General features: G+C 41.9%; 1 protein-coding gene across 1 annotated transcript; it reads left to right on the forward strand.

Annotated features, from left to right (window-relative positions):
* Nucleotides 1-888: 888 nt before the first annotated feature.
* On the forward strand, nucleotides 889-27,853 carry DUSP16 (dual specificity phosphatase 16). The gene is made up of 6 exons (XM_066319431.1): nucleotides 889-1,585; nucleotides 2,760-2,898; nucleotides 14,841-15,004; nucleotides 21,335-21,494; nucleotides 22,177-22,300; nucleotides 26,093-27,853. Exons 1-6 carry the CDS (start codon nucleotides 1,355-1,357, stop codon nucleotides 27,213-27,215), a joined length of 1,941 nt encoding a protein of 646 aa, XP_066175528.1. The 5' UTR covers nucleotides 889-1,354; the 3' UTR covers nucleotides 27,216-27,853.
* Nucleotides 27,854-27,999: the final 146 nt, after the last annotated feature.

Consider the following 27,999-nt stretch of genomic DNA (forward strand, 5'->3'; position numbering starts at 1 on the left):
ATCCCTGAAGGATGCAGCCCCCTGTGGTGGCTCCTTCCTGAGGAGTGCTCCTAGGAGGACTTGTGCCATCAACAGGAACCTGTTTTGGGAGACTCTGAGGAGCCTAAGGGCAGCTATGAGGCAGTGGTACAAAGAGGGGGCTAAAGGTGTCAGGGTTTGCTCTGCTGCTGTTGCGCTTTCAGCCGATGCTGTTCAGGTGCTCTCAGGATCTAATTTTAGAGAAGTATAGAAATTGTTTCAGGGATTATTTAGCATAAGTGCTGGGGGTTACGCACCTCACATAAGCATCACATAGCTCCAAGAAGAACAGAAGAGTGCTCATTGCTTTACCTTCCAGTAGTGCGAGGCCTCATCCATCTCTGGTGATGAATTCAAATAAAATGCTTGTGTCCTGATGTGGCATCTTGTCCTGGTTTCTATTCAAGCATTTCCTGCAAAGAGATAGATGTGAGTTTGGTTCTTTCTTTGGTGTAGTTTCAGTTCCCCAACTTGCAGTGCTGTTTTGTGAAATATTTTCCAAGTCATTAAACTTTTAAAAAATGTTTAATGTTTAAAATGTTCAAGTGTTTATAAACAAATTTTACTTCTTACTATCTGGTGCAGTGTTGAAATGCATTTAAATAGTTTTGCTATTGAAAGGAATACCATGATTTAGGGCAGTATCTCTTAATTATGTTCTAACAAAGTCTTGTGAAGAGGCAGAGCTAGTGGCAACAAAAGTCTGCAATTAAGGCAGGGTATGTTGCCTGAAATACAAGATAATTGTCCAGGCAAGATCGTTGGAATGGATTCAGAGCCTGTAGTTGCCAATGCTCTCTCTAGGTGTTTGGCACATTCAGCAGAGAGGAGAACTCCTCAGGAATGTGTTTATTACATGGTGTGGCCCACTGTACAGCTAGGACTCAGAGCTGAATGTTTTGTTCTGTGAAGTTTCGTGGCCTCATCTGGTTTGTGTTTTTTGTTTTTTTCCATCTTCCCCTTCATACAGGCTCTCTCGGTCTGGTGTAAAGCTGATGGGTGGGAGCAAAGGTAAAGAATGATGTAATGCAGCAGCAGCCAGAAAGCATCTTTTGTGTGAATTGTGAAATGGCCACTCCGTAGTCATCTCCCGATGAATCAGACGTGAGGGGCTGCTTTGTGGAGCCAACCCTTTGTACATCAACTGGAAGCAGGAGGAGACATTCAGTCCAAGAGCTCTTTCTGAAAATGGAATTAACTTTTCTTTCGCCAGTCACTACCAGCATGACCTCATACACTTCTAGTACAATGGTGTGGCTAAGCCTTTGAGTACACAGCCATTACATCACCGCAGCAAATTAGAGAGAGAGGTGGGGAAAGAGGCCTTGTTGTTGTCATGGCCGATGAGATGATCAGGACCCAGCTCATAGTTGCCGAGAAGTTGGTGGCTTTGCTGGAGAGCGGGACGGAGAAGCTGCTGCTGATTGACAGCCGCCCCTTTGTGGAATACAACACCTCCCACATCCTGGATGCCATCAACATCAACTGCTCCAAGCTCATGAAGCGCAGGCTGCAGCAGGACAAAGTTTTGATCACAGAGCTCATTCAGCATTCAGCAAAACACAAGGTAGGGGTCATTTTCCTCTTATTCCTTGCGTTTGTTTAAAGGATTGGCTGGAAAGCAACTTGTAATAATTTTTCCTTAGGTATTTCATTAAATAAAAAAAACCCCAAACAATCAAAACTCAGCAAGAATAAAGGACAGCGTTTAGCTGAGATGTTACCTGATTGAAGAGGGTATTGGTTACTACTGAGTTTATCTTTGGGATTCTTTGTAGAATCAGTGACACAGTTAAGGGGAGCGATATAGAAATTACTCAGAAAGAATGTTCTCAGTCTTCTTGTGTGTCTTGCAAAGCACAGCCTCTCTAATGTATGTAATTAAGGCAGGAAACATTCTCTACTAAACTTTGAAGGATTCTTGGGGGTCTGTGGTGGTGGTGGGACTTGCTTAGCAACTGTTCATTTGGTTTGCAAAGAGATTGCCTCTGTCAGTCCTGGCTCCTACTGTTTAAAGGGCTTTTCATGGAGGCAGTTTGATGAATTTTGGTGTTTGTTTTGTAGTTTGTTTATTTCGGAGGAGGGGTGTGGTTTTCTCCAGTGTTATCAGTGAAAATAGCTATGCTGTTTAAAATAAACGTGTATCTGTGTGTGTGTGTGTGTGTGTGGAGGGAGTATTGGGTTTTTTTAATCCACTGATATTTATTTCACGTGTTTTGGGTGCAAAACATTTTATCTACTAGGTTCTTGTTTTGACATGTAAAAAATGAAGCTTTTTATTTTTATTATCTAAAGCATATTTTATATATAAAGTTGCGCAGGTAACCAAAATGTGTGTGTCTTAGCAGCAGTTTAAGGTTTCTTTACTGCTTATGTACACAAGCCTCAGAAGCAAAAAGTGAGGCAGGGACAACTTCTAAAAAGCTCAGCTTTTAAACAAATCCACCAGCCTAGCTGAAGGTAGAGCAATTCATAAGTGACATAAAATTACCAAATGATAGAAATTTGTGGAGTGGGCTTCAACTTGCAGCAAATAATCAATTTACAAACTCGCTGTGATATTAAATCTGAGAGGCTTATGAAGTATAAAATAAAAACTGTTTAGTGAACAGGTGCATAAGAAATCTATATATCTGAACTGCTGTTATAGCAAGTATGTGGGAACCCTGATGGAGGTGATAATGTGTTGCTTTCAATCATCATCCTTCTTCCTGTTTTACTCCGAATTCCTTGTGTTTCAGATTGAAATCGACTGCAAGCAGGAAGTGGTGGTGTATGACCAAAACTCTAAAGATGTGACCTCTCTCTCATCTGACTGCTTTCTTACTGTGCTCCTGGGCAAACTGGAGAAGAATTTCAGCTCCCTGTATCTGCTTTCAGGTAAGGAACAAAACAAAATAAAATATAACAAAAGAAACTCCTTTCAGGTGACATGTACCAAAAGAAACCTCTGAAACCCTTGAATAAAGAGAAGAGAGAAAATGCTGTTGGTATAACAGACCTGTACGGTTCTGCAAGTGCTGGTATAAACTTCAATTACAGCAGAGGCTTTTCTATAGTTCTTTTTTTCCATATAGTGACAGTCATAATACATGCAGTGCTTAGAAATTGCATCTCACAGGGGATATATCACACCATTACTCTGTGTAAATGTAAATGGAGCAATGCTGAGGTTTTTTAAATGCATATGTCTTCTACTTTAGGGTCAAAAAATAGTAAAAGAAATGGGCTTCCATGTTTTTTTAAGTATTGTACATTGTAGGAAGAAATTCTCTTCCTTACTGAATTGGTAATTACTAAAATAAGAACAAAGGAAATGATCTCCCAGAGTTATAGAGATTAGTTTGTGTGACATTTGAAACTTCAGCTCCTTAAGTGGTAGCACTTTATTTAGGTCTTTTCCTTCACCCTTCTTTTGTTGTTTTTGTTTTTTGATTTTAAATCCCAGGTCAAAGCACCTATAGAAATTCAATTCCTTATAATACAGGATTTGCTGGTCTCAGTAGGTGCTTGTGTCATTATTTCTGTCATGGAGCAGTAGACAGTGTTCACAAGAAGGAGCAAGGAGGGGAGTAAAGCAGATCCAAGGCTGAAAGAAGAGGGAATGACAAATTTAGATAAGAAATCCATTGCAGTGACTGGATCATGATCTAATGAAGTGTACATACACCTAGTGTCTGAGAGCTGCTGAAACACAGGGACTGAATAATGGGAAGAGAAAGGAAATAACTCCAGAGAGATGCTTCCTCTTAGCAACAGGGCTTCACTACAGTTTGTAGTGACTTCAGATGACAGTGAGAGGTTGTGGTACTGAGAACTTTTCTCAACTTGTTTTCAAAGTGATTACAGAGAAAGTAGATAATTCCTGCACTTGGACATGAATTTGGTGCTCATGCGAGCTTTACTTACAGTAGGCCAAGCGGGTTTTCCTTTGGCTAAGGTTGGTGATTTTGTTTTCTTTGCTGTGTAGGTAAGAATTACACCTGTGGGTGGTGGGCTACAGTATTAGATTAAGTAACTCTCTCTCCTTTCATATGAGCCACCAAAAATTGTGTGGTGTGTAGGCAAAGTAAATGCTTAATGCAAAAGTGCTGTAATAAGTGGTTAATATTCTCTTAAACTGAAAATTGTTATTTGAAAAATAAGCTAGAAACAGTTTATATCTCTTCAGAAATCCTTTTATTGTTCAGATTCCCAACTCTGCTCAGCTCTCCTGAGGGTTTTTTTTAATAACTTGGGGCAGATTACAGCTCCAGGCACAAATCAGACTATCCTCAACTTAATTTCCACGATAGAAACAGCATTCTTACGACTGAGAATCAGATCTCATGGCAGGGAGGTGTTGGGGAGGGGCCAAGCACAGGAAAATGTCATGAACCTCCCTTCCTCTACACTGTTCCTCACTTGTGTGAGACATAGCTTTGATGTTCTGTCTCATCTGCTGGACCCTCTGAAAGAAGTGCTCGGAGTCTCCACTCTCAGGCTTGCCTGTGGCTCTCATAGGAATGGACAGGATGAGGAAGGGAGTGTTCCCAGCTGCCCAGTGCATCATCTGAGCGATCACCAGTTGCATGTACCATCATGATGCTGGGAGAAATGGTTTTCTTTTCATTTCCAGTATGTGGTCGTTGTCTCTTCAAGATGAAACTGTTACCTAAACCACAAGCAAGATGGTAGTGCACATGAGCTGAGGTGAACTTAGCCACACACAGCTGGGGAATCTAATGTGTCAACAGCCTCCTTATAAAAATCAGGACTTTTATTTTAGAGTGTCAACTGGCAAAGATCAGGTTTGAGAGTTTCCTCTTGTATTTGTTTACATAGCTAAGATGGGGATATTTATGAATGCAGAAACAACTGATGGCTTGAAAAACCAGTGGTAGAGGAGGATAAGAAAAAAAAGGGAAATATAAAGAATTTATTTATGACTGATCTATTACAGTTGAGTGTAAATTTCATGTGCTTATTTTTTTACATCTGTTAGAAATCTAGCTACTTAATGCACACACAAGAAACCTTTTAGGACGTGGCATGAAGGAGAATTGGGTAGATTCAGACTTACAGAAAGCTCCTTGGAGTTTATTGATATGTGGCTGTAGAAACTAGATAAAATATGTTGTCTCAGCAAGCTGATGACGAACTCTCATAAATGTTTATGGCCCATAGTGAGGGCAGGGGTCGGTGTACTGTGTAAAGAGAAAAACCTTTGGACTTGAGTTTTCCCTATGCCACTAAATCTGGTTTATTTAAAACAGTGACCTTAAATAAACATTTTGGGGTAGGAAAATATTTTTTTGTTGGGATAGAATAAGGAGCAATTAATGAAGATCTGAAATTCCTGCCTCTGTGAGGTCGTTTTTTATTTAGGTTGTGCATAAAGATGTGCTCTGCCCTGGAGGTTGTTTTTCACTGAAGTAAGTATTGTAAAGACCTCAAAGGAACCCTTACCAATCAGTTTAAGATCTTTATATAATTTCATAAAAATACTTATAATCTGATGAGGAATGTTTTCAGGAATTAAAGATTCCATTTGGTTCTTAGTTTTTAACAGTGCACAAAATACTGAAATGTGGGCACCAAGGGCTTAATTCTATTCCCATCATGGCGTCTACTCCTCTGAGTTAAGTAAGATTTAAACACGGGGATGTCACTCGATTCCTTCTCATATGTTGAGAATTGGATTTACTTGCAGTCCTTTTCCTAGTTAATAGTGTTATGATTTTCCTGCTTGCTCTGCAGAAACAGTTAGGAGAAACTAGTGATTTTTTGTTTGAATGATCATTATTAATGCTGTAAACATCAAGAGTCTTGATTAAATTCTATTCCACTATGTGAATAGAAGCATTCATATTCTACTTTTCTTTTAAATACTTGTTCTCCCCTGCTTTTAATCTGGCTTAGTTCTGCTCATGCAAGCACAGATGTCTTCATGACAGCTACCTTTCAAATTTTTCCTGTGAAGAAGATGAAGCACAGCTTTTTATTTTGTGTTGATTTTTTTAAAAACTTTTTTTTTTTTCCAAAACACTTTATCTAAGTGGAAGACTTTCTGAAAAACAGTGATAAAAACCCCCAAACAAAACCTTTTTGTATATACAAACTGTCATTAAAAATTTTGATAACCTAATACTGAAACAAGGTATGTCTCCCTCTCAAAACAATGGTTGGTGGGGAATTGCCTTCTAATCTCTTGCTACCCTTCTGGCTATGAAAAATGTCGTAATGTGATGGTGGATTCTCCCTTCACTAGAGCTCTCTGACAAACTCCTGTAGAGTCAAAGGTGTAATAAGGAGAAATAAATAAGTTATTGGGTTTTTATTCAGTGACAAATGTTGGGGTCATACATAGTGGACAGTGAAGGGTGTCCTAGGCAGAATGAGTTCAGTGAGACTGGACAAAGGTCCTGGGAACAAAGCAATGAGTGATTACCCAGGGAGTATGGCAAAAGGTATGTTATTGCTGAGACAGCCCAATTCCTTGTTTCCCCCTGAGCTGTCCCTTACCTGACAAGGTGTGTGTACCAAATGGAAGACTTGCATGGAGGATCCGAGGAGAAGGAAGCAAGTCAGGAACTCTTCTTCAGTCTTCTTTATCCTGCCATTTGTTTTAGAAATATTTGAAATTGGAAGCCCATTTAAAGAAATCTTTAGTGAAGTATCTCTAGGATGCATTCACCATTCTGCTGTCTTTCTTGCCTAAAGAAAACCTAGGTAAGGAAAACCCAGTGCTTTCTCCCTGCTTTAACTCCACAAGAAGCATTCCTTGTGGCAAAGGAGGAGGAAATCTGAAGAATGTTCTCTTGTAGGTAGAGCTGGTCGTTTCCATGTGCTGAAGGGACCAGGGCTGTGAGACAGGGCTTTATTCCCAGTTTCTGCAGTCCCCTATGTCAAGTAAGAGGGTGCCATGTGGTTCACTGTGGACTGAAGGAAGGCATAAGGTTTGATAAAGTCCTGGCAAACATCCTGACACCTTTAAACAGTTAGATTTGGAGCTTTATACCTTTCCATTGTCGATGTTCTGAGTGTTTCCTATGTAGAAGTCTTTCCAGAGTACGCCAGCACACCTTAAAATGGTGATGTCATCAATTGAAATAATCAGGTTATCAGTGAATTGAAATAAGTATAGTGAGAATGAGCTGTTAAATATCCTGCCAGCATTTGGAGGGGGGGAGACTGTTGCACAATGATGCCAGCTTTCTTGATATTCCAACTGGTTCATTCCATTAGAAGGAAGCCTCTACTGAGAGAGGTAAAAATCTTGCTGAGGTAATGCAGTATTCCCCAAGTGGTCCCATAACCCATGGAGTACAGCCAGTGATGTTAGGGAGGAGATGAGACTGAGGGAGGACCTTAGCTCTGAATCACTCCCTTGAAAAGTCTTCCTCTCCATCAATTTTTAAGAGAGCTTAGAAAAGGCCTTGGCTACAGCCAGGCCTCTGTGAATATCCTCCCGCCCTCTGTACTTAAAATGCAATTTTCAGTGTTCACTTAGTGCCATAATTGTTTTAAGCACTTGAAGAATGAGAGTAGGGTTTATTACTTTCATATGTGCATCCACTTGCTGTCTTTTGAGAGAGAGCAAGGCTTGACTAGAGTAGAGCTCACATAACATTTCTCAAACCCAAGAATAACTTGTTAAGTTTGCTTTTGTTTTGGATACCTCTGGATGCTTGTGAAATTTAATTGACTGAAATTATGGTGAAGGTTTTTTGGGGTTTTTTTTCCCTTAAAGGCAGAAAGGGCAAGTGCGGTGTCCACTCTGCTCTTTGTACTTGCCGTGCCACTTGGAATATGGCACTTGGGTGGGATGGGAAGCTTGACCCCATTCTCACACATCTCCCCTTCCTTGTTTGCTTAACCTGCCTATTAACCTTGTCTTACCAAAGGCAGAAACCTCCAGGGCAAAGAACTTCCCATGCTACTGTGCTTGTAAAACACCTGAAATAACGGGGCCACTTTCCGAACACCACCAGAATAAAACCACCCCTGGCTTCCCCAAACTGCGAAACCTTGGATGCTGTGGAAGGACACCCCATGGCTGAGGAGGGGGGGACAGGAATGGGATGGGAGCCCTCTCTCCACAGGGCCCTCCAGCCTGAGCTTATGTAATGGAAAATGGCACGGGTCCCTGCGGAGCGGAGCTGGAATGCGGGAATTGTAATGGCCTGTGGAGGTCTGCAGCTCGTTTAAACAGAGTGGAAACATTGCAGATTCATAAAACTTGTGAGTCAGAAAGTTTACAGCTTTCCTTCCTTACGGCAAGGGAAAAAAAAAAAATCTACACTGCAGCTTTTAGATAAACACGTTAATGTTCGACGGGAATGTGACTGGGAAAGAGCACGATGAGCCTCTGAGGCAAAGCAAACGTAAAACTTCAGGGGTTGTGTATTTTATCTTTGCTATAGTGCTGTTTGATTTTTTTTTTAGCCTAGTTTTCAGTGATGTTACCTTACTGGCCTGGCACTAATTGGTATTTACAGTAACAAATTCTAAATTGCTATTTAGAAGAGAAAAAAAAAAAAAAGCCCCAAAAGCTAAATATGAGTTACTCCACTGCATACCTTTGGTGAATAACAGGCATTTGGTGAGGCTTGCTTAGAATCATAGTACCTAAATATTATGTTTCAGAGGTAGTTACAGATTTTCCTGCTTTTTTATTCTTTACTTCCTTTAAAATGGAAAATCAAATGAAAAAGGGAAAGAAAAAAAAAGGATAGCAATATTCCTTTAAAAAAAGGGAAAGCAATATAATATTTCTTAGAATGTGGTTATATAAAATTATGAATAATTAGTGCCCTTAATGAAGAAGCAAATTCTGGATTTAATAAAGGTGGAATTGTCTATTAAATCCATAAGCTTCAGTTTCCTTCTTGCAATTCTGTCCTAGTACATGCATGTAGTTTATGGTTTTCTGACTCATCACTTGGGTCTCAGACCTTTTCCACTCCCTGCTTTAAAATAATGGGTTTTGATGCTGAATTAACACTGATGTACTGGCAGACAATTAGGTCTTGTGGGAAAAGGAAGGAAGTAGCTTCTAGTCTGTTTTCAAGAATTCATTGAAGAAAACCAATTTCTCCCTTTGGCTTTTTCAGAACTGTCAGAATCCAAAGCAGGGGGAAGAGGAGCAGTATCTGATTTAAATGGCACTTCAGAAAAATGCCAAAGTTTGCTCTGTTCCCAGTGTGCCTTGTCTGTGGTCTTTTCCAGCAGACTCCATGTGAAAAAAGGAGTCTCTTACATCTCCATCAGGAGCACCAGATGAGATCTTTCTGTGCCTCCTATGTGAGGCACATGGAGCTGCAGGGCCAGCTGGAGCTGCAGGGATGTTGTATTAAACACTTTCTAGGCTTTTCTTAGCCTGAAGCCAAGCTCTGAGGAGTTGCCATGTTGTCATCCACAAAACATGTTTCAAAAGCTCGTTGGTCAGCTTCAATAAAGCTTGACAAAAGGAGTAATTAAATGAAAAAAATAATGGAAGTTCTTGTGAGCTGTCTGAAATAAGCACTGGTACAGTACAGAGCTGCAAATTAGTGTCTCTCCCTGAGAAGCTGAGCTGGGAGTGGATTTGCTGGTGTGACCAAGCAGCTGAGAGAGCTTAGGCTGGAAGTTCACAACGATCTGCCATGAGATGAGCACTGGTGGCAGGTGGGATTCCTCGGTTCTGCAGCCCCTCAGTTTCTTGCATGAAAAACATGTCTCTATTCATTGGAGAAGGTGCCAGAGACTTTCATCCTGGTTACTACCTCTTCTCCAGCTGAATCTCCTCTCCCCTCTGCCGGGCTCTGAGGCACAGAAGCAATTGTTGAGATTCTCCATCGAGCTGTAGCTGTCCAGGCTCACTGCAAACACGTGGAGTGATGTGAACACCTATTTTCTCACCTTTCTTTCATTCCAAGTTAGGTTTCATGGCTGTATTAACAAAGAAATAGTACAAAATCCTCATGACACAAATGCGCTGTCAGCTTGTTTCTACACCTTTGACTGTTAGGATTTGTGTATGCATGGAGCTCTCACCCTTTGTAGGAGTTGTCTCCATACTTGGATAGTTACACAGAAGAAACAAGTCACACCTAATGGAAAGGTCCCCTATTTTCATCCTTCCCTTTTCTTGCAGAGCTGTGAGAAAACTCAGAGTTGCACTTCAGCTGTTGCTCTTCAGTTTCACACCCAAACTTAACCCACCTTATCTCTGAAGCACAGTCAGATATCTGTTCCTTTATGTGCTTTGTCAGTATGCACATGCCTGATGAGCAAGAGCAGCTCTCTAGATAAGGATTAAGGATAAAAATTCTGGTGCATACCTCTGCAGACACCTGAGGATGAAAAGGAATTACAGAATTGGCTGTTTCAACAGTAAGGTTATGAGCAACTATAAAGAGAGATTAGGATAGCCTCCTGATTGTTTTTTTTTTTTTTCTATATGTTAGAAATATGTGTAAGTTGAGAGATAGGATGGATGTATGAGGGAGCAACTGTAGTCTGTGATGTGAATGAAGAGCAATGCTTGCCTTTTGAAAACTGATGTTTTTAATAACTGATGCTTCTATTTAACCTTTTTGTTCTTCCTTGGGCCAAGTTAGTAATTAGCATGTTCCATGTGAATTTGTCTTGTCTAATTATGGTCACATCTCTGAATGGTTTGACATCCATTGAAGGAAATATAAAGACCAGGAGGAAGAAGAGAAACCAGTGTAACAAGGAATGGACGTAAGAACCATCCACCTGTCCTGTTATGGTGTCATTTAACTGGAAAGATTTTATTAAATATTGGATAAAACAAATGAAAAGTTATCTGCACTTCACAACTTCATACTAAGTATTCAAATCAATACCTTTGGGCTTAGCTGATCTTCCATTTGCAAACCTGCAAAGTGGTTTGCAGAGCTCTGTCCCTGATTGCAGCAGGGCAGCTGGCAGCACTGGAATGCTCCTGCTCTGTTTCCACAGAACACAGAGAAATGAGCTGCTGTAACTGCTTGTGCTTCTCAGGAGTCATTCCTATGGAATAATTTATGATTTGTGTTTAGTGGTAGTTAAACTAAGTAATCATAAGGATCTGGATGAATTCCATTCCCTCAGTGAAAGGAAGCTCTTCCCAAATCAACAATATTTCTCTATCATTTGTTGCCTCTTGATCCCATATTCTTTCCCTGCCTCTTCCTGTTTCTAGCAGAGTTAATTGGGAGTTCTGTTTCTATAAGGACTTATGCAGTGAATCTATAAGGAGGAATAACTTTTACCACAGAATTTTGCTGATTTTTTTTTAATCCGTTCTGGGTTTGGCCCTGGTTTGTTTCCTGAGCTGGCTGAGAAGGGAGCTGACACTTCTGATACCAAGATTCCCTTAGAGATCATACCTTTATGATCCCAGCTGTAGTTAGGGAAGCCTTGATCAAAGAGAAGTCTGTAGTCACCACTTTGCAGAACCATAGCAACAGGGCAATCAAGTAGTTTACTGGATCTTGCCAGATTTCTGCTAAGGGATGTGGAGGCTTGTAAGCAAGAAACACTTTGCTGTAAGGACTGGGAGGTGTTGGGTTGTCTGCCACACACAAGGGCTGCAAAAGCAGAGAGCTTTTGGCACCTTGACATGGTTTTGTAGAGACATCCTGTTGAATGTCAAGAGAGCTGTTTCAGCTCAGCTTACCACTTAGAATACAGAAAACCTGTGTGGTTCAGAGCTATTGAGGAAAGAATATCTGGGAGTTATTTGTCAGTCATCTATTTCCAAGGCCCGGTGACATTTATCAAAGAATTCAGTGAAACTCTATTAACCCAGTAGCTCTTTTAATGATCTGTGGATTTTTGCTTTCCTCCCTCACACTGTTCCAACATGCTCTTGCAATTGATTTATGATTCACATGAGGCTGGAGCAGTGGTGGGAGAACGGGTGTTATTTAGAAACTAGCTCCAGAAGAAAAGTATTATTTTCTCTAATTAAAACAAACTGCACAGTGCTGCCAGTGGCTCTGTTCCAACTGAGGCACGTAACGAGATTTAAAGAAAAAAATTGTCTTCTTGCAAAGGTCATCCCCAAATGATGGAATTTGAAACAAAACTTGTCCTGATTTTCTTTTAAGGTTCAATTTTCTGTTCTGCATTCCTACCTGTAGGCTAAATTAATTTTCCAAGTGTTTTAAGTTTATTTTTTGAAAACTGCTTCATTTACAGCAGAAGTGTAGAGGTGGTCTGAGTGCTTAAAACACTTTCCTCATAAGAATGCCTTTCCTCATAAGAGGCTCCTCATGTAGATTGATCACAGAGTTCAGCTTTGGGGACTCTGGGGAGCCCCTATCTGTGTTAGAAAAACAGACATTTGAAATAAATCCCTTTTCTCTATACATCTTTAGGTGCTGAAGGTTTTTTTAAATACATTTCCCTATGTATTTTAAAAATATGTATATTTTGTAAGTTAGTGCCAGGAAATAGTGATGAGTACAGATCTTTTGAACAGAAATGAGTCTCATAATGCCATGAGATCTCAGTGATCATACATGTGGATGCTGTTGTTCCAGACCCCTGATAGTTTGTGGCACTTTAAGGAATTGGTACTTCAACAGGATGCATTAGTGTTTTCTTGGTTTGGGATTTGCTTGCTTGTGGGCTTTATAAGCAATTTTTCCACACACACTGACCTAGAATGGGTTTTTCATATGGGGAAGTGCCATAAATCAAAGCCAGATTCATTGAAAAGCTACTAACCTTTTGAAAACCTGGTCATAGAGGATGGCAGGGAAGACAGCTTAATATTTGAGACAAATCACTGGTTTTGTTCTTTCTCAAATCAGTTCAGTACAGATACTAACACCAGGTTAAAATACACTCAGAGGAAAGGAGGGTTCACTTGGTGCACATGTAAAGGCAGGCAGTATAATGTCAGACTTTAGAGATTTGAGCCTTTTCTGAGAGTAATTCATGTTGTAAAGGTACCGAAGCTACATGTTACTAGGAAAGCATGAGTAGGAAAAGAAGAAACATGACTTTGAAAGGATGAATGCCTTAGAGGAAGTATCGAAGCATCTAATATTGAATAATTTTAATTTGCCTTGATAGAATCCTGGAATAAAAATAAAACAAAAGAGTGCTCCTTATACTTATGATGACAGAGCATGGGCTCCATCTCCCAAGATCTCAGGTGTTCTGCACATTAGCATCCTGCTTAATTTCTTGTCACAGGTTTCACATAGAAATGAGACCAATCCCTAGGAAGTTGTGAAGAAACATTTTTTGCTGAACTTTTCCCACATAGTCTTTTGCAAAGATAGCACAGTTGTAAATCCTTGCTTGTGCAGCTTCTTTGTAAGGACTTCTCTATTTCCAGCCATGTCAGTGAGAGGATCCACAAAGCAGCCAACAATGCTCCCAGCACATAAAGGATAAGCAAATGAAACCAAGGCAAATATTTGATTTCCTCTTCTTCACCACCCTCTCAAATAACTGCTTAAATTCAATCTCAGAGGTATATATAATGCCTGTAAATTCAAGAAATGCATGTTGTAACAGAAAGGAAAACATTAGACCATACAGAGGAAAATTCAGCAAGTATGTGCAAACTCTTCCTCTCATTCGATGGAATAAGCAGGATCTGTGCTCCTGATGGGCAGTGCCTTAGCTTGTCTAACAAAATAGTCAAGTTATTTATTTATTTTGTTTATTCTTTTTAATTTATTTATTCAGGAGACTAAGCAGGAATTGCTGTTCATAAAATGTTTGCTTTAGAATCTGCTTGCTGGCTTTTTTTTATTATTATTAGATAAAATGGGTTGTTACACTCCATTGCCTTGGTGTTTGTACATTTACTAATGATACAGATTTTAAAATCTAAAGAATAGGCATAATTCAGGCAATGGTAATGCAAGCCCTGGCAAAACAGTACATTAGCTTATTCCTGAGTAATTTTAATTCACATCTTCAAACTGTAATCATAGTGAACATAGCATTTGGCAGATTCAGCATGTCAGTGCTTCAATTCCTTGATGATAAAAAGGTCTCTGTTCTAAACAGGTTATAATTACTCTTCCTTCAGTTAAAACTCTGCTCATCTGGGAGGAAAGAGCTGGGGATTTTCACTGTGCTTTGCAAATTTTCCCTCTGGTTCACCTCCCCCACTCGAGATGGAAAAGCCTTGGCTTGGTGTGGTTTTGAAAGATGAAACACATTATTGGTGTCCTGGATGAAATACATTATTGGTGGAGCACCACACAAAACAGTACTGCAGGATTTTAATTAGTACTGTAGGATTTAATCAGTAATGAAGGATTTTAAAAGTAAGCATTACTAAATGCATATTAATGCTTTTACCACATGGAGTAAACGTGACCTTTTCTTAATGAATTCTCAGTATAAACCTGATATAGGAGAAGGAAGTGTCTAGAAAGCATCTTGCTGGGGTGGAGACTAAAAGGTGTGCCTGTTCATGATGTGGTGGGTGCTGTGCCTGTTTTCCTGAAGGATCATTTCCATATATTGAGAATGGGAAGAAGCATCAAAAATTCCTGAGATGTGGAGGGAGAGAAAGAAATGTTCCAGGCAGAGTGGGAATACATAGCCAGACCTTGGCTGCTGATATATGGTTCCACAGAAAGATTTGTACTTCTTCTCTTATTCTAGGGAGCGAAAAATCAAGAATTACAAATTTCCTGTTTTGTCTGGAGAACCACAAAGCTGACCTAAGGAAAAGGCACATGTACAGCTTCTCTACCAAGGCTTTCCTGCTGCCCCTCAGTGCCTCCCCATCTCCCATGCTAAATGCTGTTCTCCCAGGACTGGCACAGGCACCACCACATTTGTAGATTAAATCCATGCTCTTCCTCTCACAGGTGGATTTGCTGAGTTCTCCAGCTCTTTCCCTGGTCTCTGTGAAGGAAAATCCACACTCATCCCTACTTGCATTTCTCAGCCCTGCCTACCTGTTTCCAACACTGGCCCAACTAGAATCCTGCCTCATCTCTACCTTGGGTGTCAGCGAGATGTCCTCAACAAGGTGAGCATCCTGGGTGCCATGTGGGTCACTGGAATGTATCTGATCTCCAGGGATCTCCCATCATGGTGCATCATCACAGCTGTGAAACAGCAGAAGTGGGTGCAGGTAATGCACAAGCCATGGAAAGCTGTGGGAGAAGCAGTGATCCACACACCATGTAATTCTTCTATGGCTCATGTAACTTGGGAGTCTTTCTTCTTCATCCTGGGGCAGATGAAATGGTGCATTCCTCAGGAACCCACCCACCAACAGCAAACTGTCACATCTGCCTTGACAGCAGGTCAAGTGTGTTCCTGTCACAGCTCTGGCTTGTTTTGGCAGGTCTTGGAGGTTGACACAATTACATTCATGGTTACAGCAGGACAAAGGAAGATTGTCTGGTTTAAGTATTTCCTTCAAGTGCTAGGAAAAATTTAAACACTATTAATTGTGTAATAAGAGATTACTGCAAACAAATCTTCAGGTAACTACTGAAATCAGTGGGGTTGTTTAAAATGAGCTTTTATGGTGGCACTGCATTAAGAAACTTTTACTGTTTCTAAGTAATTTAAATTACTAAAAATTAGTAACTTCTGCTCCTAAAGAATAGAAAAAAAATTATATACTTAAAACAGTCAGCAAAGTTATCCAATATAGCACTTGTAGGATGCTGGACTACCAGATATCTAAGACAGCTTGTCTCAAATTGCCATGGGTCTCTATGCCTATGTATAGCTACAGGTGTTTGCCTCCATGAGGAGCCAGCTCACACTGCTTCCAACCTGCACCTTGGGTCCCTTTAAAGGGAATTTTTATTCCTTGTGCTGCATGTGCCCTCTTGCCTCCCAAGCTCTCTGACAGTCCTATTCATTAGCTGAATCCCCAACAGCCTTCATAAACTGGCATTAAATACATGGATAAGGGAGAGAGGAGGAGTGCTTCACCCTAGGATATTGCCCTAATTATGTGCAAGGTTTATGTGTATGGTTTTTTATCCATGTGCAAACATTAAGCCAGGAGCTGTCATAAGTAGTCCTGTAACTGGATAAATTTTATGTACTTTGACCATTTTAATTTTCACTGCTTTCTTCTGCTTTTGCTCCATCCCAGTCTGGCTGGGATAGCTAATAGGCTATTTTTTGATTTCTCACAATTGTTTTAAGGGGATTTTTGACACACAAGCAATCATATGGAAGGTAATTGTGATTTAGCAGAAAGCACAGAAATGGAGGGTAGTCAGCAGTCATTGCATCTACTTTGTCCTTTAAAATCTTCCTTGTCTTTACTGCCAGGTAACAAGTCAGCCATTCCATTCAGTGATTCACTTATGATGGATGTCAAAGCAGCTTATTACTCTTCCTACCACAGAAGTAATTTATGGTCCCCAGACAAAAGGCAGCAGGAACTAAGTAATTAAAAAAAAATCCCTCTTTCAGTTGATAAGGTATTAGATGTTTTTATGCTGTTTATGTCAGTGTGTCTGCAGTCTTGGTGTCACTTCAGTGTGTGTCAAAGGAAACCCTGCAGCTGCAGATACTTTGGAATTAGTGCAAAAGCCCCAGGAGCTGGTCAGATCTGTACTTCTTCACATGTGTTTGGGACTGAAAATCAAGGATTACTGTGTTTCCCATGCTGTATGGAGAACCACACAAATGACACAGATCACCTCTTGAGGTGTTCAGGAAGTTCTTACCACCTGCTGTCATCTCTGACAGTCGGTGTTTGGAAGTTTTTCCAATGGTGACCTTTTAGATTTCTTACCCATTTTTACGACAAATACAAATCTTTTGATTTCAGATCCACTAATTTTTTAAAACTTTTTCGTTTTCCTTGGGAATGTCACTTGTTGGCTGCACTAACTGGACCTGAGTGCCAGTGGCTTATCTACCTCTTACCTACATCTTCAGATTCCATATTTGCCTCTGGAAAATGCAAAAAGGCTTCCATCTTTAGTACCAGAAAATATTAAGAAGCTGTGGAAACAAATTACAATTTCTACCTCTTAGGCACTTGGTGTTTTCCCCAATACCAGCAACTCCCATTTTCCTGGGTTTAACTAAATCAGTTTCTGGATTTAACTAAAAGTTAAATCTTTTAACTGGCACATTAGAAACACAAATTATCTCTGCTGCTCTTCCTGTAACATGCTTGGCTTCTGGGAAGCCTGGATCCTGCACAGGGGCATTGGGGAGAGCAAGGAGGGTGGCTGACTTCACTGATTGCCCAGAAACACATGGCAAGAAATCTGGGAAGTAAAGAACATTTGAAAGCAGAGGGCCAGAAACAAAAAACCAGGGACAAGTAGCAAAGTGCTGTTTCTGATAGGACAGTCCAGGAGCTGGTAAATGGCTATATTTGCATGCTCTGGTTTTTTTGCTTGGGCTACTTGGGACAGGAAGTCAGCTTTCTGCTAAGATTAAAATAGCTCTTTTCTATTCACATCCAGATTAAAAAAAAAAAAAAAAAAAAAAAAAAAAAAAAAAAAAAAAAAAAAACACAACAAAACAAAAAAACAAACAAAAACCAGCTGAAAAATTCTAGTAAGATTCCCCAAATTTAAAATGTAGCTGTATACTGACCTTTTTCTTGCCTGCGAGTGCTACGAGTTCTTCTGGTTACTTTGATTCACTAGACATATCAATCTCTCTGAAATGAAATAATCTCAAAAAGAAACTCCTAATCAGCACTACTGTTTGACCTGATAAATTAAAGATGTGAATTTTCATCAGGTTTTATCAAGATGAGCTTATCTTTTCAGAATCTTTATAAGCTTATCTCTGAGTGCCTGAGTAGGGAAATGCTTCTGTTGTTGGAGAACAATCTGTATTCATGACCTTTTCAGAATAGTAATGCTATTTACCATTAATACCTCTGCTGATAATGCTTTATTTAGGAAAGATGTGCAACCACAAATGCTTGGTTTCTGTCCTTCAGCAAAACTAATGATTCATTCAGGAAAGTCTTAGGAGAACTTTATTATTTTCTGCAGATTTATTTCTAAATGCTTAATTCTGAAAACATTAATATTTTTTCAGTGTTGGAATGCTAAAACCCCCCTCAGAGTTCTACAAGAAAAGTTTGCTTGTTTTGGGTCTCAGTGTGCTACATTGTGGTCATTTTCCTGTGATAGACTGGTGACATTGCAAGACAGTATTTACTTTTACAGATCTTCCTTCATCTTTGTGAAAGAGAGGAGAATTGCATTCTAACCTATGTAGACACTATGTAATGACAATAGAGTGACAATGTCCTTTCTGAAAGTTAGTGGGCCAGAAAGCAATCTGTAGGGTGGTTATGGGCCTGAAGGAGCTTCCTACTTACACCTCATGACTTGTACCAGCATTTAAAATGTAAAACTTTCTGCCTTCCCACTTGCATAACTATTCTTTTCTTCCAGACCTGGATTTTATTTCCTGGAACAAAATAACATTTTAAGGTGCTATTAATTTTCAGATTAAACAAGTCATAAAATGTAAATAAGCTTACAAAAGAGCATTTACCTTCTTTTCACAGAGTTGTTAGTATTAGGATTTCTGGATCTTCCTCCCATCGTAATTCACTTTTTCCTCTTGGGTGCCTCACAATGAAGGCACTGTTATGGTTATTACACTGGAGCATGTCACAGTGGGAATGATTGATTCTTCAGAACAGAAGGAAGCATAACTTCTTTCTTTAGCCTCAGTCTGAAAGACAAGCACTAACATTTTGGGGTGGATTTCTTGGCTTGTAGATTTTGGACTTGGCACCTTCAGCCTTCTTGTTCCATTTGAATAATCAATCCCACATCCAAAACCTGGCACAACTGTGCAGTGGTGATGGTTGGACTGTGCAGCCCATCAATGAGTTTTAAAAGAAATAATAGGGTTTTCTATTCTTCCCAATTCATCACTCCTCCTTAGGTCCTTAACAAACCTGGCAGTCTATTTGTTAGTGAGACCTTCACCACCCCCCTCTTCATACCTGGGAATTCAGGACCCTGTGTGTGCTTTTGTCCTGGATATCCCAGTTGCTCCTCGCTCACCTTCAAGCAGTGACAACAGAGAGTGAGCTGGTTTAGGGCCAGTATTTCAGCTCAGTGACCTAAAGCCAGTAATTGTTTCCCAGGAGCTGCTGCTGAAGAGCTTTGGGGTCCTGGAAGAGAAAAGCTGTGTGGTCCAGGACAGTGAGGTGGGGACATTGGAGATCAGGGGGTTACCCTAGCACATGTAAGATACCAGGAGTCCAGTTAGTGCCCTGTGCCAGAAATCCCATTCCCACTGGATAAATCCCAGTATTCCCATATTTCCTTACAGCACTCTTGCTTTTGGCCATGTGAGTGTGTGAGAGTGAAATCCAGGCAAGGAAGGTGGTGCTGTGGAAGGCGTGCAGGGCTGGAGGGAGCTTGGTGCTTCAGCTGGGGGGCATGAAGGAAGGGAGAGGGGCAAACAGGGACATATTGGAATTTGTTGATGAGAAGCTGAGCTATACTGGGAGTGTGACCCAGGAAATTAGCAAGGCAAGAAGCACCAAGGCTGAGAACTTACCTTGACACATACAGCCCTTTTCCTTTCTTCTTTTTGTTTTATTTTGACCATTGCTGCAAATAATATTTCTGATTATTTGCTTTGCAAGGAATTGTCCATCTCCTGTTCCCCCTGGATAGGTGTGTTCATGACATAATGCATGTCCATTAGTTTATTGTGCCCACACCTCCAGCCTCTGAAGGTGCTGATGTGAGGGACTTTGGATGAGAGGATGAAGGAGCAGCTCATTTTGTTCCAGGCAACAAAAATCAGCTCCCTAGCAGAGATTCATGTAAATTCCCTGTTTAAAACACTATTGCCTGGACTTTGTGCACTTTCCCCTGCAAGTGGCTGATGTAGATTCCCTTCTCCCCTGCAGCTCTTGGTTCTCACTCAGCATTTAATTTATGCATGGATATCCCTGTGTGTGTTCATCCCTTCTACACATGCTGTGCCATGTGTGAGGGGTTCCTGTGCTCAGCACCACATGTTAGTTAGACTGCTCTGACTAAACAAGATAGAGTTCTGGCTCTTCTGCACATTAAGCATATCCCTGTTTTTCCTCACTAAAAGATCTCTATGCTTGCAGAAGGAATTTCGGGAAGAATCAACCATTTGGCTTTATGACTGTATTTTTCTACTGGTAGATCTCCAGTTGAAATCAGCAGCGTAAGAATTCCTTCATGCTTCTGCTCCTATGGATAGACAAACTTTATTATATATCTGCTATGAAAGCAAAAGGATTAAAACCAGATTTTCGTGGGGGGTTTTTTGTGGGTTTTTTTTAATGTTTATTTTGAGATAAGTTTCCATAGAAATCTGGCCAAAAGCTTCCCAGTATTTATGTTCAGTGTAAGTAGTGTCCAAGCCCAGTATTGCATGTCACTTACTGTCAGGTCCTCTCTGAACCATGGCAGTTTGATAAGCATTACTCTAACATGCTAAATTGCTTTTCTGTGTCAAGATGCTTCCTTGGAGGAGACTGAATGGTTTGCAGTAGAGCCATCTCTACTTTTCCAGTACTTCTTCCACATGTTTTTGCACACTGCATCACAAACTACTTTGCTCAACTCCAAATACCATGTCTATGGTGACATGCAGAGAAGATGCCTCTCTTTTATTTCAGTCATGAAAACTGACTTACTTAAAGCCCAGTTGACTCTTAAATGTACACTGAGTCTCTTTGCTTGTTCCTGTGACATTTCTCTGAGAGGCAAGAGGTCTAGAGACTGAAAACTGAAATTGTACATCACAGAGCAGGATTCCAGTAAAATGCCACTCAGTGCTGTGTGGAAATGGTTTAATTCAAGATCTTCATCTGTTTCCTTGAGGTTTTGAGAGAGTTTTGCACATTCCCTTAGAAACAAGAAACTCCTGGACTTGAGAGGTGACTGCAGGAAACATCTATTTCATTTCCTATTTCCCGCCAATATCAATGATGGGGCAATTTCAGTCCTAGATATGTGATCTGGAGAACATATTCAGGTCAGCAAACTGCATGTGGGAAGTGTTTGTTGTCAGCTTGCGTGCTGAAAATTTAAACCAAAGTAGCAAAAAGTTCATTCTGTTGGAAATGATGCTTCAGAGTAGAAGGTATTCTACCATTCCTTCTGTTCTTTGTTAACTTTGTTTTTAAGACATTTGCAGGCTATATGTTATTTGGACACACCGGATGTCTCATTAGAAGTTGTTAAAAGAATTCAAAGCAGAGGACTTGTCTTTTTCCTAGAAGGATGTCCCTTACACAGCTAGAGCAATTCCAACACAAATTTCAGTTTGATCTTTAGCTTTGTTATGTGCCAAAGATACCGTTTGACTTCTCTAGGCCTAATCTTCCTCTCCCTCCTAGGAGCTGATGCAGCAGAACGACATTGGCTACGTCCTGAACGCCAGCAATACTTGTCCAAAGCCTGATTTTATTCCAGAATCCCATTTCCTCAGAGTGCCTGTGAATGACAGCTTTTGTGAGAAAATTTTGCCTTGGTTGGATAAATCAGTCGATTTTATAGGTGAGTAGATTTTAATTCTCTCTCTCCAACAGTGTTTGGGTTGCTCTGTGTTTCTGCCATGCTCTTTTGGCTGGAGAAGCCCCAACTGCTTTCTCTGTGGTGTGAAAATACCCTCAGGATCTGTGGACATGATCAGCATCGCTTCTTGAGCCAAGGAGCAAAAACTGGGGAGAATCTGCCACTGCATGTTCCAGCATTACAGAACAAAGGCACTTCAGAGCTGCTTTCAGGCAGCCTGGTACATGCCTGATGTATGTCTGCAGAGAGTGGATTAGAAATTTGGACATACACCTTCTGTCTTTACTTTTGAGAAGTGAACTAGCCAGATTTGAACTGGCCCATTTGTTCCATCATGAATGCTTGCTTTTTACTTGTGTATAAAATTAGAAACAATCACCTTTCCCAGACATCTAAATAGGGCTGTTTATGTGCACATTAAAATGAGCTATGCTGTGACTGCAGGATGTTTCCTGTGTGTAGTCATGCTTTTTCTATACTCAATGATGCTACACAGTGCTAGAGAAAATAAGTGAGTTTTGTTTCAAGCTTCCATGAGATTTGCAATTAGCAGTTCACTTGGAAGATTTAAATAATTTTCACTAACAGTACTTTCTTTGCAAACTTTTCATTCTGGTGTGATGCTGCTGAGTTTGACAGTTGCCAATTTCTTTTTGCCATATAGAAAAAGCAAAAGCATCCAATGGCTGTGTGTTGGTGCACTGTTTAGCTGGGATATCTCGCTCTGCCACAATTGCCATTGCATACATCATGAAAAGAATGGATATGTCCTTGGATGAAGCTTACAGGTAGGGACAACTCTTCCCTTTCTACTAACTCTTGTGCCCGTTGCACTGTTTTTAGGGTGGATGACAAAAGGTTCTGTGACCAAGGGTAGAAGCAGACATTTTACCTGGTAGTTCACTGGCAGTGCTTGTTTTAAGCATAGGTTTCTTCCAGAAACAAATTAATGGTATTGAATTGATATTATACTGCTAATATTAATTGCTCACTGCAGAATGGTTGTTGATCCAAGCAGGCAAATACATGGAATGTAAACTGCCTGTTCAATGTATGTGTCTTGTCCTGCTTCTGGCCAGGAGGGGGTTAATTTCTGCAGTAGCCAGCAGAGGCGTGGCAAGGACCTGGAGGTTATTCTGTGCCACCTCTTGTCACTGCTGGGAGCAGGGGAAGGGTCCCTTCAGGGGCAGGGGCGGGTGCCGTGGGGTTTCCACATGGGCTGAGTCATTTGCCTCTTTCTTTGCCGTCTGTCATTACTATTGTGCTGTTACTGTTCATTTTTCTGTCTCATCGCTGTTTCCAGTGAATTGTTCTTATCCCAACCCATGATCTTTGCCTTTCGTGCCTCCGATGCTCCCCTCCATCCTGCTGCGGAGGAGCAGTGCATGGTTTGGGACTGAGCACCATTCCTGAACCACAGCTGTGTGTACAGACACACAGAGTTACAGCACACATGTAACATCATCCTGTGAGCCACAGGGACAGCTCAATGGTCAGGGTTGAAGAGAGAACATTTAGAGCCACACTTAGGACAAATGCTGGGCTGGATCTGGCTCCTGCAGTTTGGTGTTTGGTAGTGCTCACAAAGAACTGCCTGCAAGTGAAATGCCCAGGAATGGAGAAAGCTTCCTTGTGGCTCTTGAAGTCAACCAAAAACTGTGGGAGAAAGTACTTTGAAGTATCATGTCATTTGGCATTTGTGGAGACCCCCTTCTCTTTTCTCCTTCAGAGATCCCATTTTTTCTCTGCTTGGATTGTGAACACTTTCCTACCCACTAGGTGTCTTGGTTGCTGTTTACCATGACTTCTGTATTTAATTTAACCAACTGCTTTGTTGTGTTGTACAGAAAATGATGAATGTCTTTTTGATGGGCTCCCTGGGCATCACTAAGGAGTTATGCAGAACCTGTCTCAGTAATTGCCCTGGAGCAGGGGGAGAGGAGTCCCTTTGGAATAAACTGTGTGTTTGTTACCACCATCCCTAAAAGAGGGATAAGGACAGAGAGATGAACACTGTATATTGCCATGTGGGACATGATTTCCACAGAAACTTTTAAGCTGTTGAATGTTGTTAAGTGTGCAGTGAAAGAACTGCATGGAAGAGGTGCCTGAGCTGCAGCTCTCTCCTGCTGTGTTTGGACACTTCCCACATTTCCTTACTAGAGCCTGCTGGTAGCTTGGGGTTGTGCAGGAATTTCAACATGGAACAGATTTGGTTAAGAAGCTAAAAGCTTGGTTTTTCAGGTACAGATAACAGGCATGAATTACGATGGATGTGGACAGATACAGTGCAAGGTGTGAGCTCAGCGAAAAAGCCTCTGGTCTCAGGCTGCAGTGGCTGAGGGCAGCGCTGTAGAGAACTAAACACTTCTAAAATGTACACACTTCAAGGAACTTCTTCAGGGAGCTTCTAAATGCCTCCATGAAATCTCTGCATTCAATTCTAGTTTGTATCTTAACCAAAAGCATGAACAGAGTGTGACAGATTAGTCCCACTATGTCTTTTTCTCTTAGCAGTGAGCAACTGCTGTGAAATTTAGATTATATTTCATCCTATTTCCCTTGATATGGCTCAGAGAGAATCATCTGCAGAACATTTCACTCATTGGTTTGGGATCTCTTGTTGGCCAAGCTTAAAAGAAAAATACTTCTCTTTGAATTAGTGGAAGTCATTAGATAAAATGTTTGTCTGACACCATTACAAAAAGCAAAAGGTGATACTATTACTTGAAGTCAAAGAACTAAACTTTTAAAATCTTCTGTATAATGAACTATTTAACAGAAATAAACATAAGAATTAAACATTACACGTTTTCCAATTGGAAAAAATAGTGCATATTTTGAGACGAAAAAGCTTGCAAAGCTTTAAAACTTGTTAGGGGATCCAGCATGCTTTCCCTACTCTCTTCATTTTTAAAAATTCTAGTTTTAAATTTGGGACTGCCCAGTATTTTGGAGAGAGAGGAGAAAGTGAAAAGAACAGAGTGTTTGGGAGGCTACCAGAACACAGGCAAGAAGGACCTGTTGCTTTAAGTGACTAATCCAAGTACAACTAACTTTGACTGGAAAAAAAATGAACAATGACTATGAATTCCTGGGAGCGAATTGCTAAAAACCTTCACATCAAATGCTAAGAGGACAAACTACAGAATTTCTCCTGAGGAGACTCACTGGATTTCTCCATTTGCCAGTGTTACACTTCTTGGTGGAAGTTTCCACTGTCAGCTTGTGAAATCCGATATTCCAGGTCATAGTGCCAGCTTGACTACTCCTAATATTGTTTCTTCTCTGTCAAATTAAAAAAAAAGTAATAAAAATGCAAGTTTTGACATTTTTCATGTGCTAGCATGTACACACATACACAAATACATATTTCCATTTTTCTCACACTGTTTTTAATGACTGCACACTCATCTTCTGTACACTTTCCCAGACAGGTTTTATTTTTAATAGTATTTAATTTTCCCAGGGACACATTATATGTGTGTTTGTACTAGATTTAGCTCCTCAAGGTCTCTTCCCTTGTTAATTCTCTTGTCATTGGGTTAATCATAGTTCCAGGAACGTTTCTTTTGAAAAAAACCAACAGAAACCAAAACTGGAGGAGGAGGGATTTGGGCAACTTTGTTTTGCAGCCTGTTAAAAGCAGAGTACTTATTTATCTGTATTGCAAATCAGACAGTTAGGAAATATGTATTTATATTTAACTTTCAAATAAATAATAGAAGTCATGTGATACAACTCTTTTGTATACATTCAGAATCCTGATTCAGCAAAACATTTCCACTACCCTTGCACTTGCAGTGCATGAGTAGATTGGCAGACCTGTGCCAGCCAGGCTGCTTCCTACAGCACCTCAAAACAGGTGAACTCTTCTAGGGATTTAGCAATCTTGTTTCCCTGTACTGCTGAACACCTGCAGGGCTTGAGAGAGGGTTTTGTTTTAACGCTGCATCTGCACCTTTCTAGTGTTGGTCATCCCATCAGTGGTCAGTAACAGCGTGGGGTAGAAATCGCTGGCACTGGCTGGACAAGTTCAGAATGTACCAGGGCTCTCTGTCTTGCCTGGCAATGACAAGCAGGGTAGGCAGTGCAGTGGTGACATGAGAGAGGGGACAGGAACATGTGATGTCACTGGAATGGTGGGGAAGGTGTCCACTCTCTGTAGCACAAGGGAAATCGTCTCTTGGCTAAAGCTCAAGTGCTGTTTGTGCAAAAACTCCAGGAGGTCTTCACTTTGGTCAGAAACCAAGGTAGCAAAGATCCCAGTGATGAAGTAAATACAGAAAATTATGCACTTAAATCACCTGTGGACACCATGAAGAGTTAAAATATTTTTTTCCCCCCACACTTTTTAGCCACCTTTAAACCGCAGAGACAATTGAGAGCAATGCAGCAAGCATTATTTTGCTTTAAACTGCCTTTTTAAAACTCCATCCTCAGGTTACTTATGCTTGATTGAGCCTTTGTCCAAGTTAAGAACAGGCTATAGGCATTCCTGACACTCAGTTTAGGGTCATCTTACACCTGAGCAGCAGGCTCTTGAAATAATTCTTGGGTTGTTTGTCCCCTCTTACCAGATTTGTCAAAGAAAAGAGGCCAACCATTTCTCCCAACTTCAACTTCCTGGGCCAGCTTTTGGACTTCGAGAAGAAGCTCAAGAACCAGAGCGGTCAGCCCGGCCACATCAGCAAGCTCAAACTGCTGCACTTGGAGAAGAGCAGCGAGCAGGCGCCGGAGGGGGGCCCGAGCAGCCTGTCCACCAGCCAGCTCTGCCTGTCTGCCGCCTCGGAGCTGCTGGAGCCGGCGGACGGCGGCCCCCGCGGGCACCCGGCCCCGCTGGAGGACGGCCCGCTGCTGCAGGGCATCAACGGGCTGCACGTCTCCCTGGACAAGGTGGAAGACAGCAACCGCCTGAAGCGCTCCTTTTCCTTGGACATCAAATCCGTGTCCTACTCGGCGAGCAGCAGCTGCGTGACCGCGTCGGTGCAGGGCTTCGCCTCCTCCGAGGACACGCGGGAGTATTACAAACACGCGGCCGCCCTGGAGGGTAGCAGCAAGCTGTGCCAGTTCTCCCCCGTGCAGGAGGTGTCGGAGCAGAGCCCGGAGAGCAGCCCCGACAAGGAGGAGGCGGCCCGGCCCCGGGAGGCGCCGGGCCCGTGGCCGCCGGACAGCCCGGCCTCTCGGGCACACGCGCCTCGGCCCCTCCTGTACCCCCTGCACCGCAGCGGCAGCGTGGAGGACGCCTACAGAACGAACTTCGTGTTCGGGCTCTCCACCAGCCAGCAGCACCTGGCCAAGTCCGCCGCGGGGCTGGGCCTCAAGGGCTGGCACTCGGACATCCTGGCCCAGCAGCCGTCGTCCCTCACCAACAGCTGGTATTTCGCCGCAGAGTCCTCGCATTTCTACTCGGCCTCGGTGTTCGGGGGCGGCGCCGCCTTCCCCGCCTACAGCTGCAGCCAGCTGCCGTCGGGCTGCGAGCAGCCCAGCGCCGTGCGCCGCCGGCCCCGCCAGGCCGACCGCGGGGACTCCCGGCGCAGCTGGCACGAGGAGAGCTCCTTCGAGAAGCAGTTCAAGCGCCGCAGCTGCCAGATGGAGTTCGGGGAGAGCATCCTGTCGGACAACAGATCCAGAGAGGAACTGGGCAAAGTAGGCAGTCAGTCAAGCTTTTCAGGCAGCATGGAAATCATTGAAGTGTCCTGAGGGGCGGAGGCGCGTGTGACTGTGGCAGAGCTGCTTCCCCTTCCAGGCCGCTCCCCCAGCCTGTGAGAGGCCCCTGTAAATCTGAAACTTTGGGTAAAAAGGTGGAGGGAGGGAAGAAACGGAGGCTTTGCTGTGAGCCGGGGAAAGGTTGGTACTGCAGGGAAGTGACCGCGGCCTCTGCCCGAGGAGACCAAGTGTGCTGCTGGGCTTTTTCCCTCTCCGGGAGAAGGGCAGAAAATTTCACAGACCTTTCCCTGTCAGAGGAAACAATTCTATGCAAGGGCTTGCACATCCTTTCAGTGGCTTTTAACAAGGAAGCTCTCTTGGTGTCAAACCCTTTCTCTGGTTCTGCTGAACCGCGCTCCTACCTGTCAGAAGGAGTTTTGTTCTCCCCTCCCCATGCCCCATGTGTTCACCAGTGCACCTTAGCCCTGACACTGAGCCAACCTCTGGAGGGAGACCTTTTTCCGGTAAGAAAAGGAGACTGGGAGCGATTCCAAAGGCCATAGGGACCGGTTACAGCAAGGCTGGTCTGAACACACCGTTCAGACAAATGTAAATACTGGTGTAACTATTGTTCTAATGGATAGGCTTTAGGTGATTCGCTAGAGAGCTGCTTCAGAGAGAAAAAAACAAAACCAGTACCTCAAAAATACACAAAATAAACTAGGGCTTTATGGCTGCCACATGCTGGTAGTCAGTTCATAAGCAATGTGAACAAGTAATGACTGGCCACATTTGATTTTTTTTTTAAAGCTGTTTACGCACAAGTGTTTCAGTTGGC

The sequence above is a fragment of the Sylvia atricapilla genome, chromosome 5 (genome assembly GCF_009819655.1).
Source record: "Sylvia atricapilla isolate bSylAtr1 chromosome 5, bSylAtr1.pri, whole genome shotgun sequence".
NCBI lineage: Eukaryota > Metazoa > Chordata > Aves > Passeriformes > Sylviidae > Sylvia > Sylvia atricapilla.

Excerpts from the sequence above, each read along its gene's own strand:
- DUSP16 (XM_066319431.1), top strand. The coding sequence starts at position 1,355 with ATGGCCGATGAGATGATCAGGACCCAGCTCATAGTTGCCGAGAAGTTG. Across the intron at positions 1,586-2,759 it reads AGCATTCAGCAAAACACAAG|ATTGAAATCGACTGCAAGCA; the intron begins GTAGGGGTCATT and ends CTTGTGTTTCAG. Across the intron at positions 21,495-22,176 it reads TAAATCAGTCGATTTTATAG|AAAAAGCAAAAGCATCCAAT; the intron begins GTGAGTAGATTT and ends TTTGCCATATAG.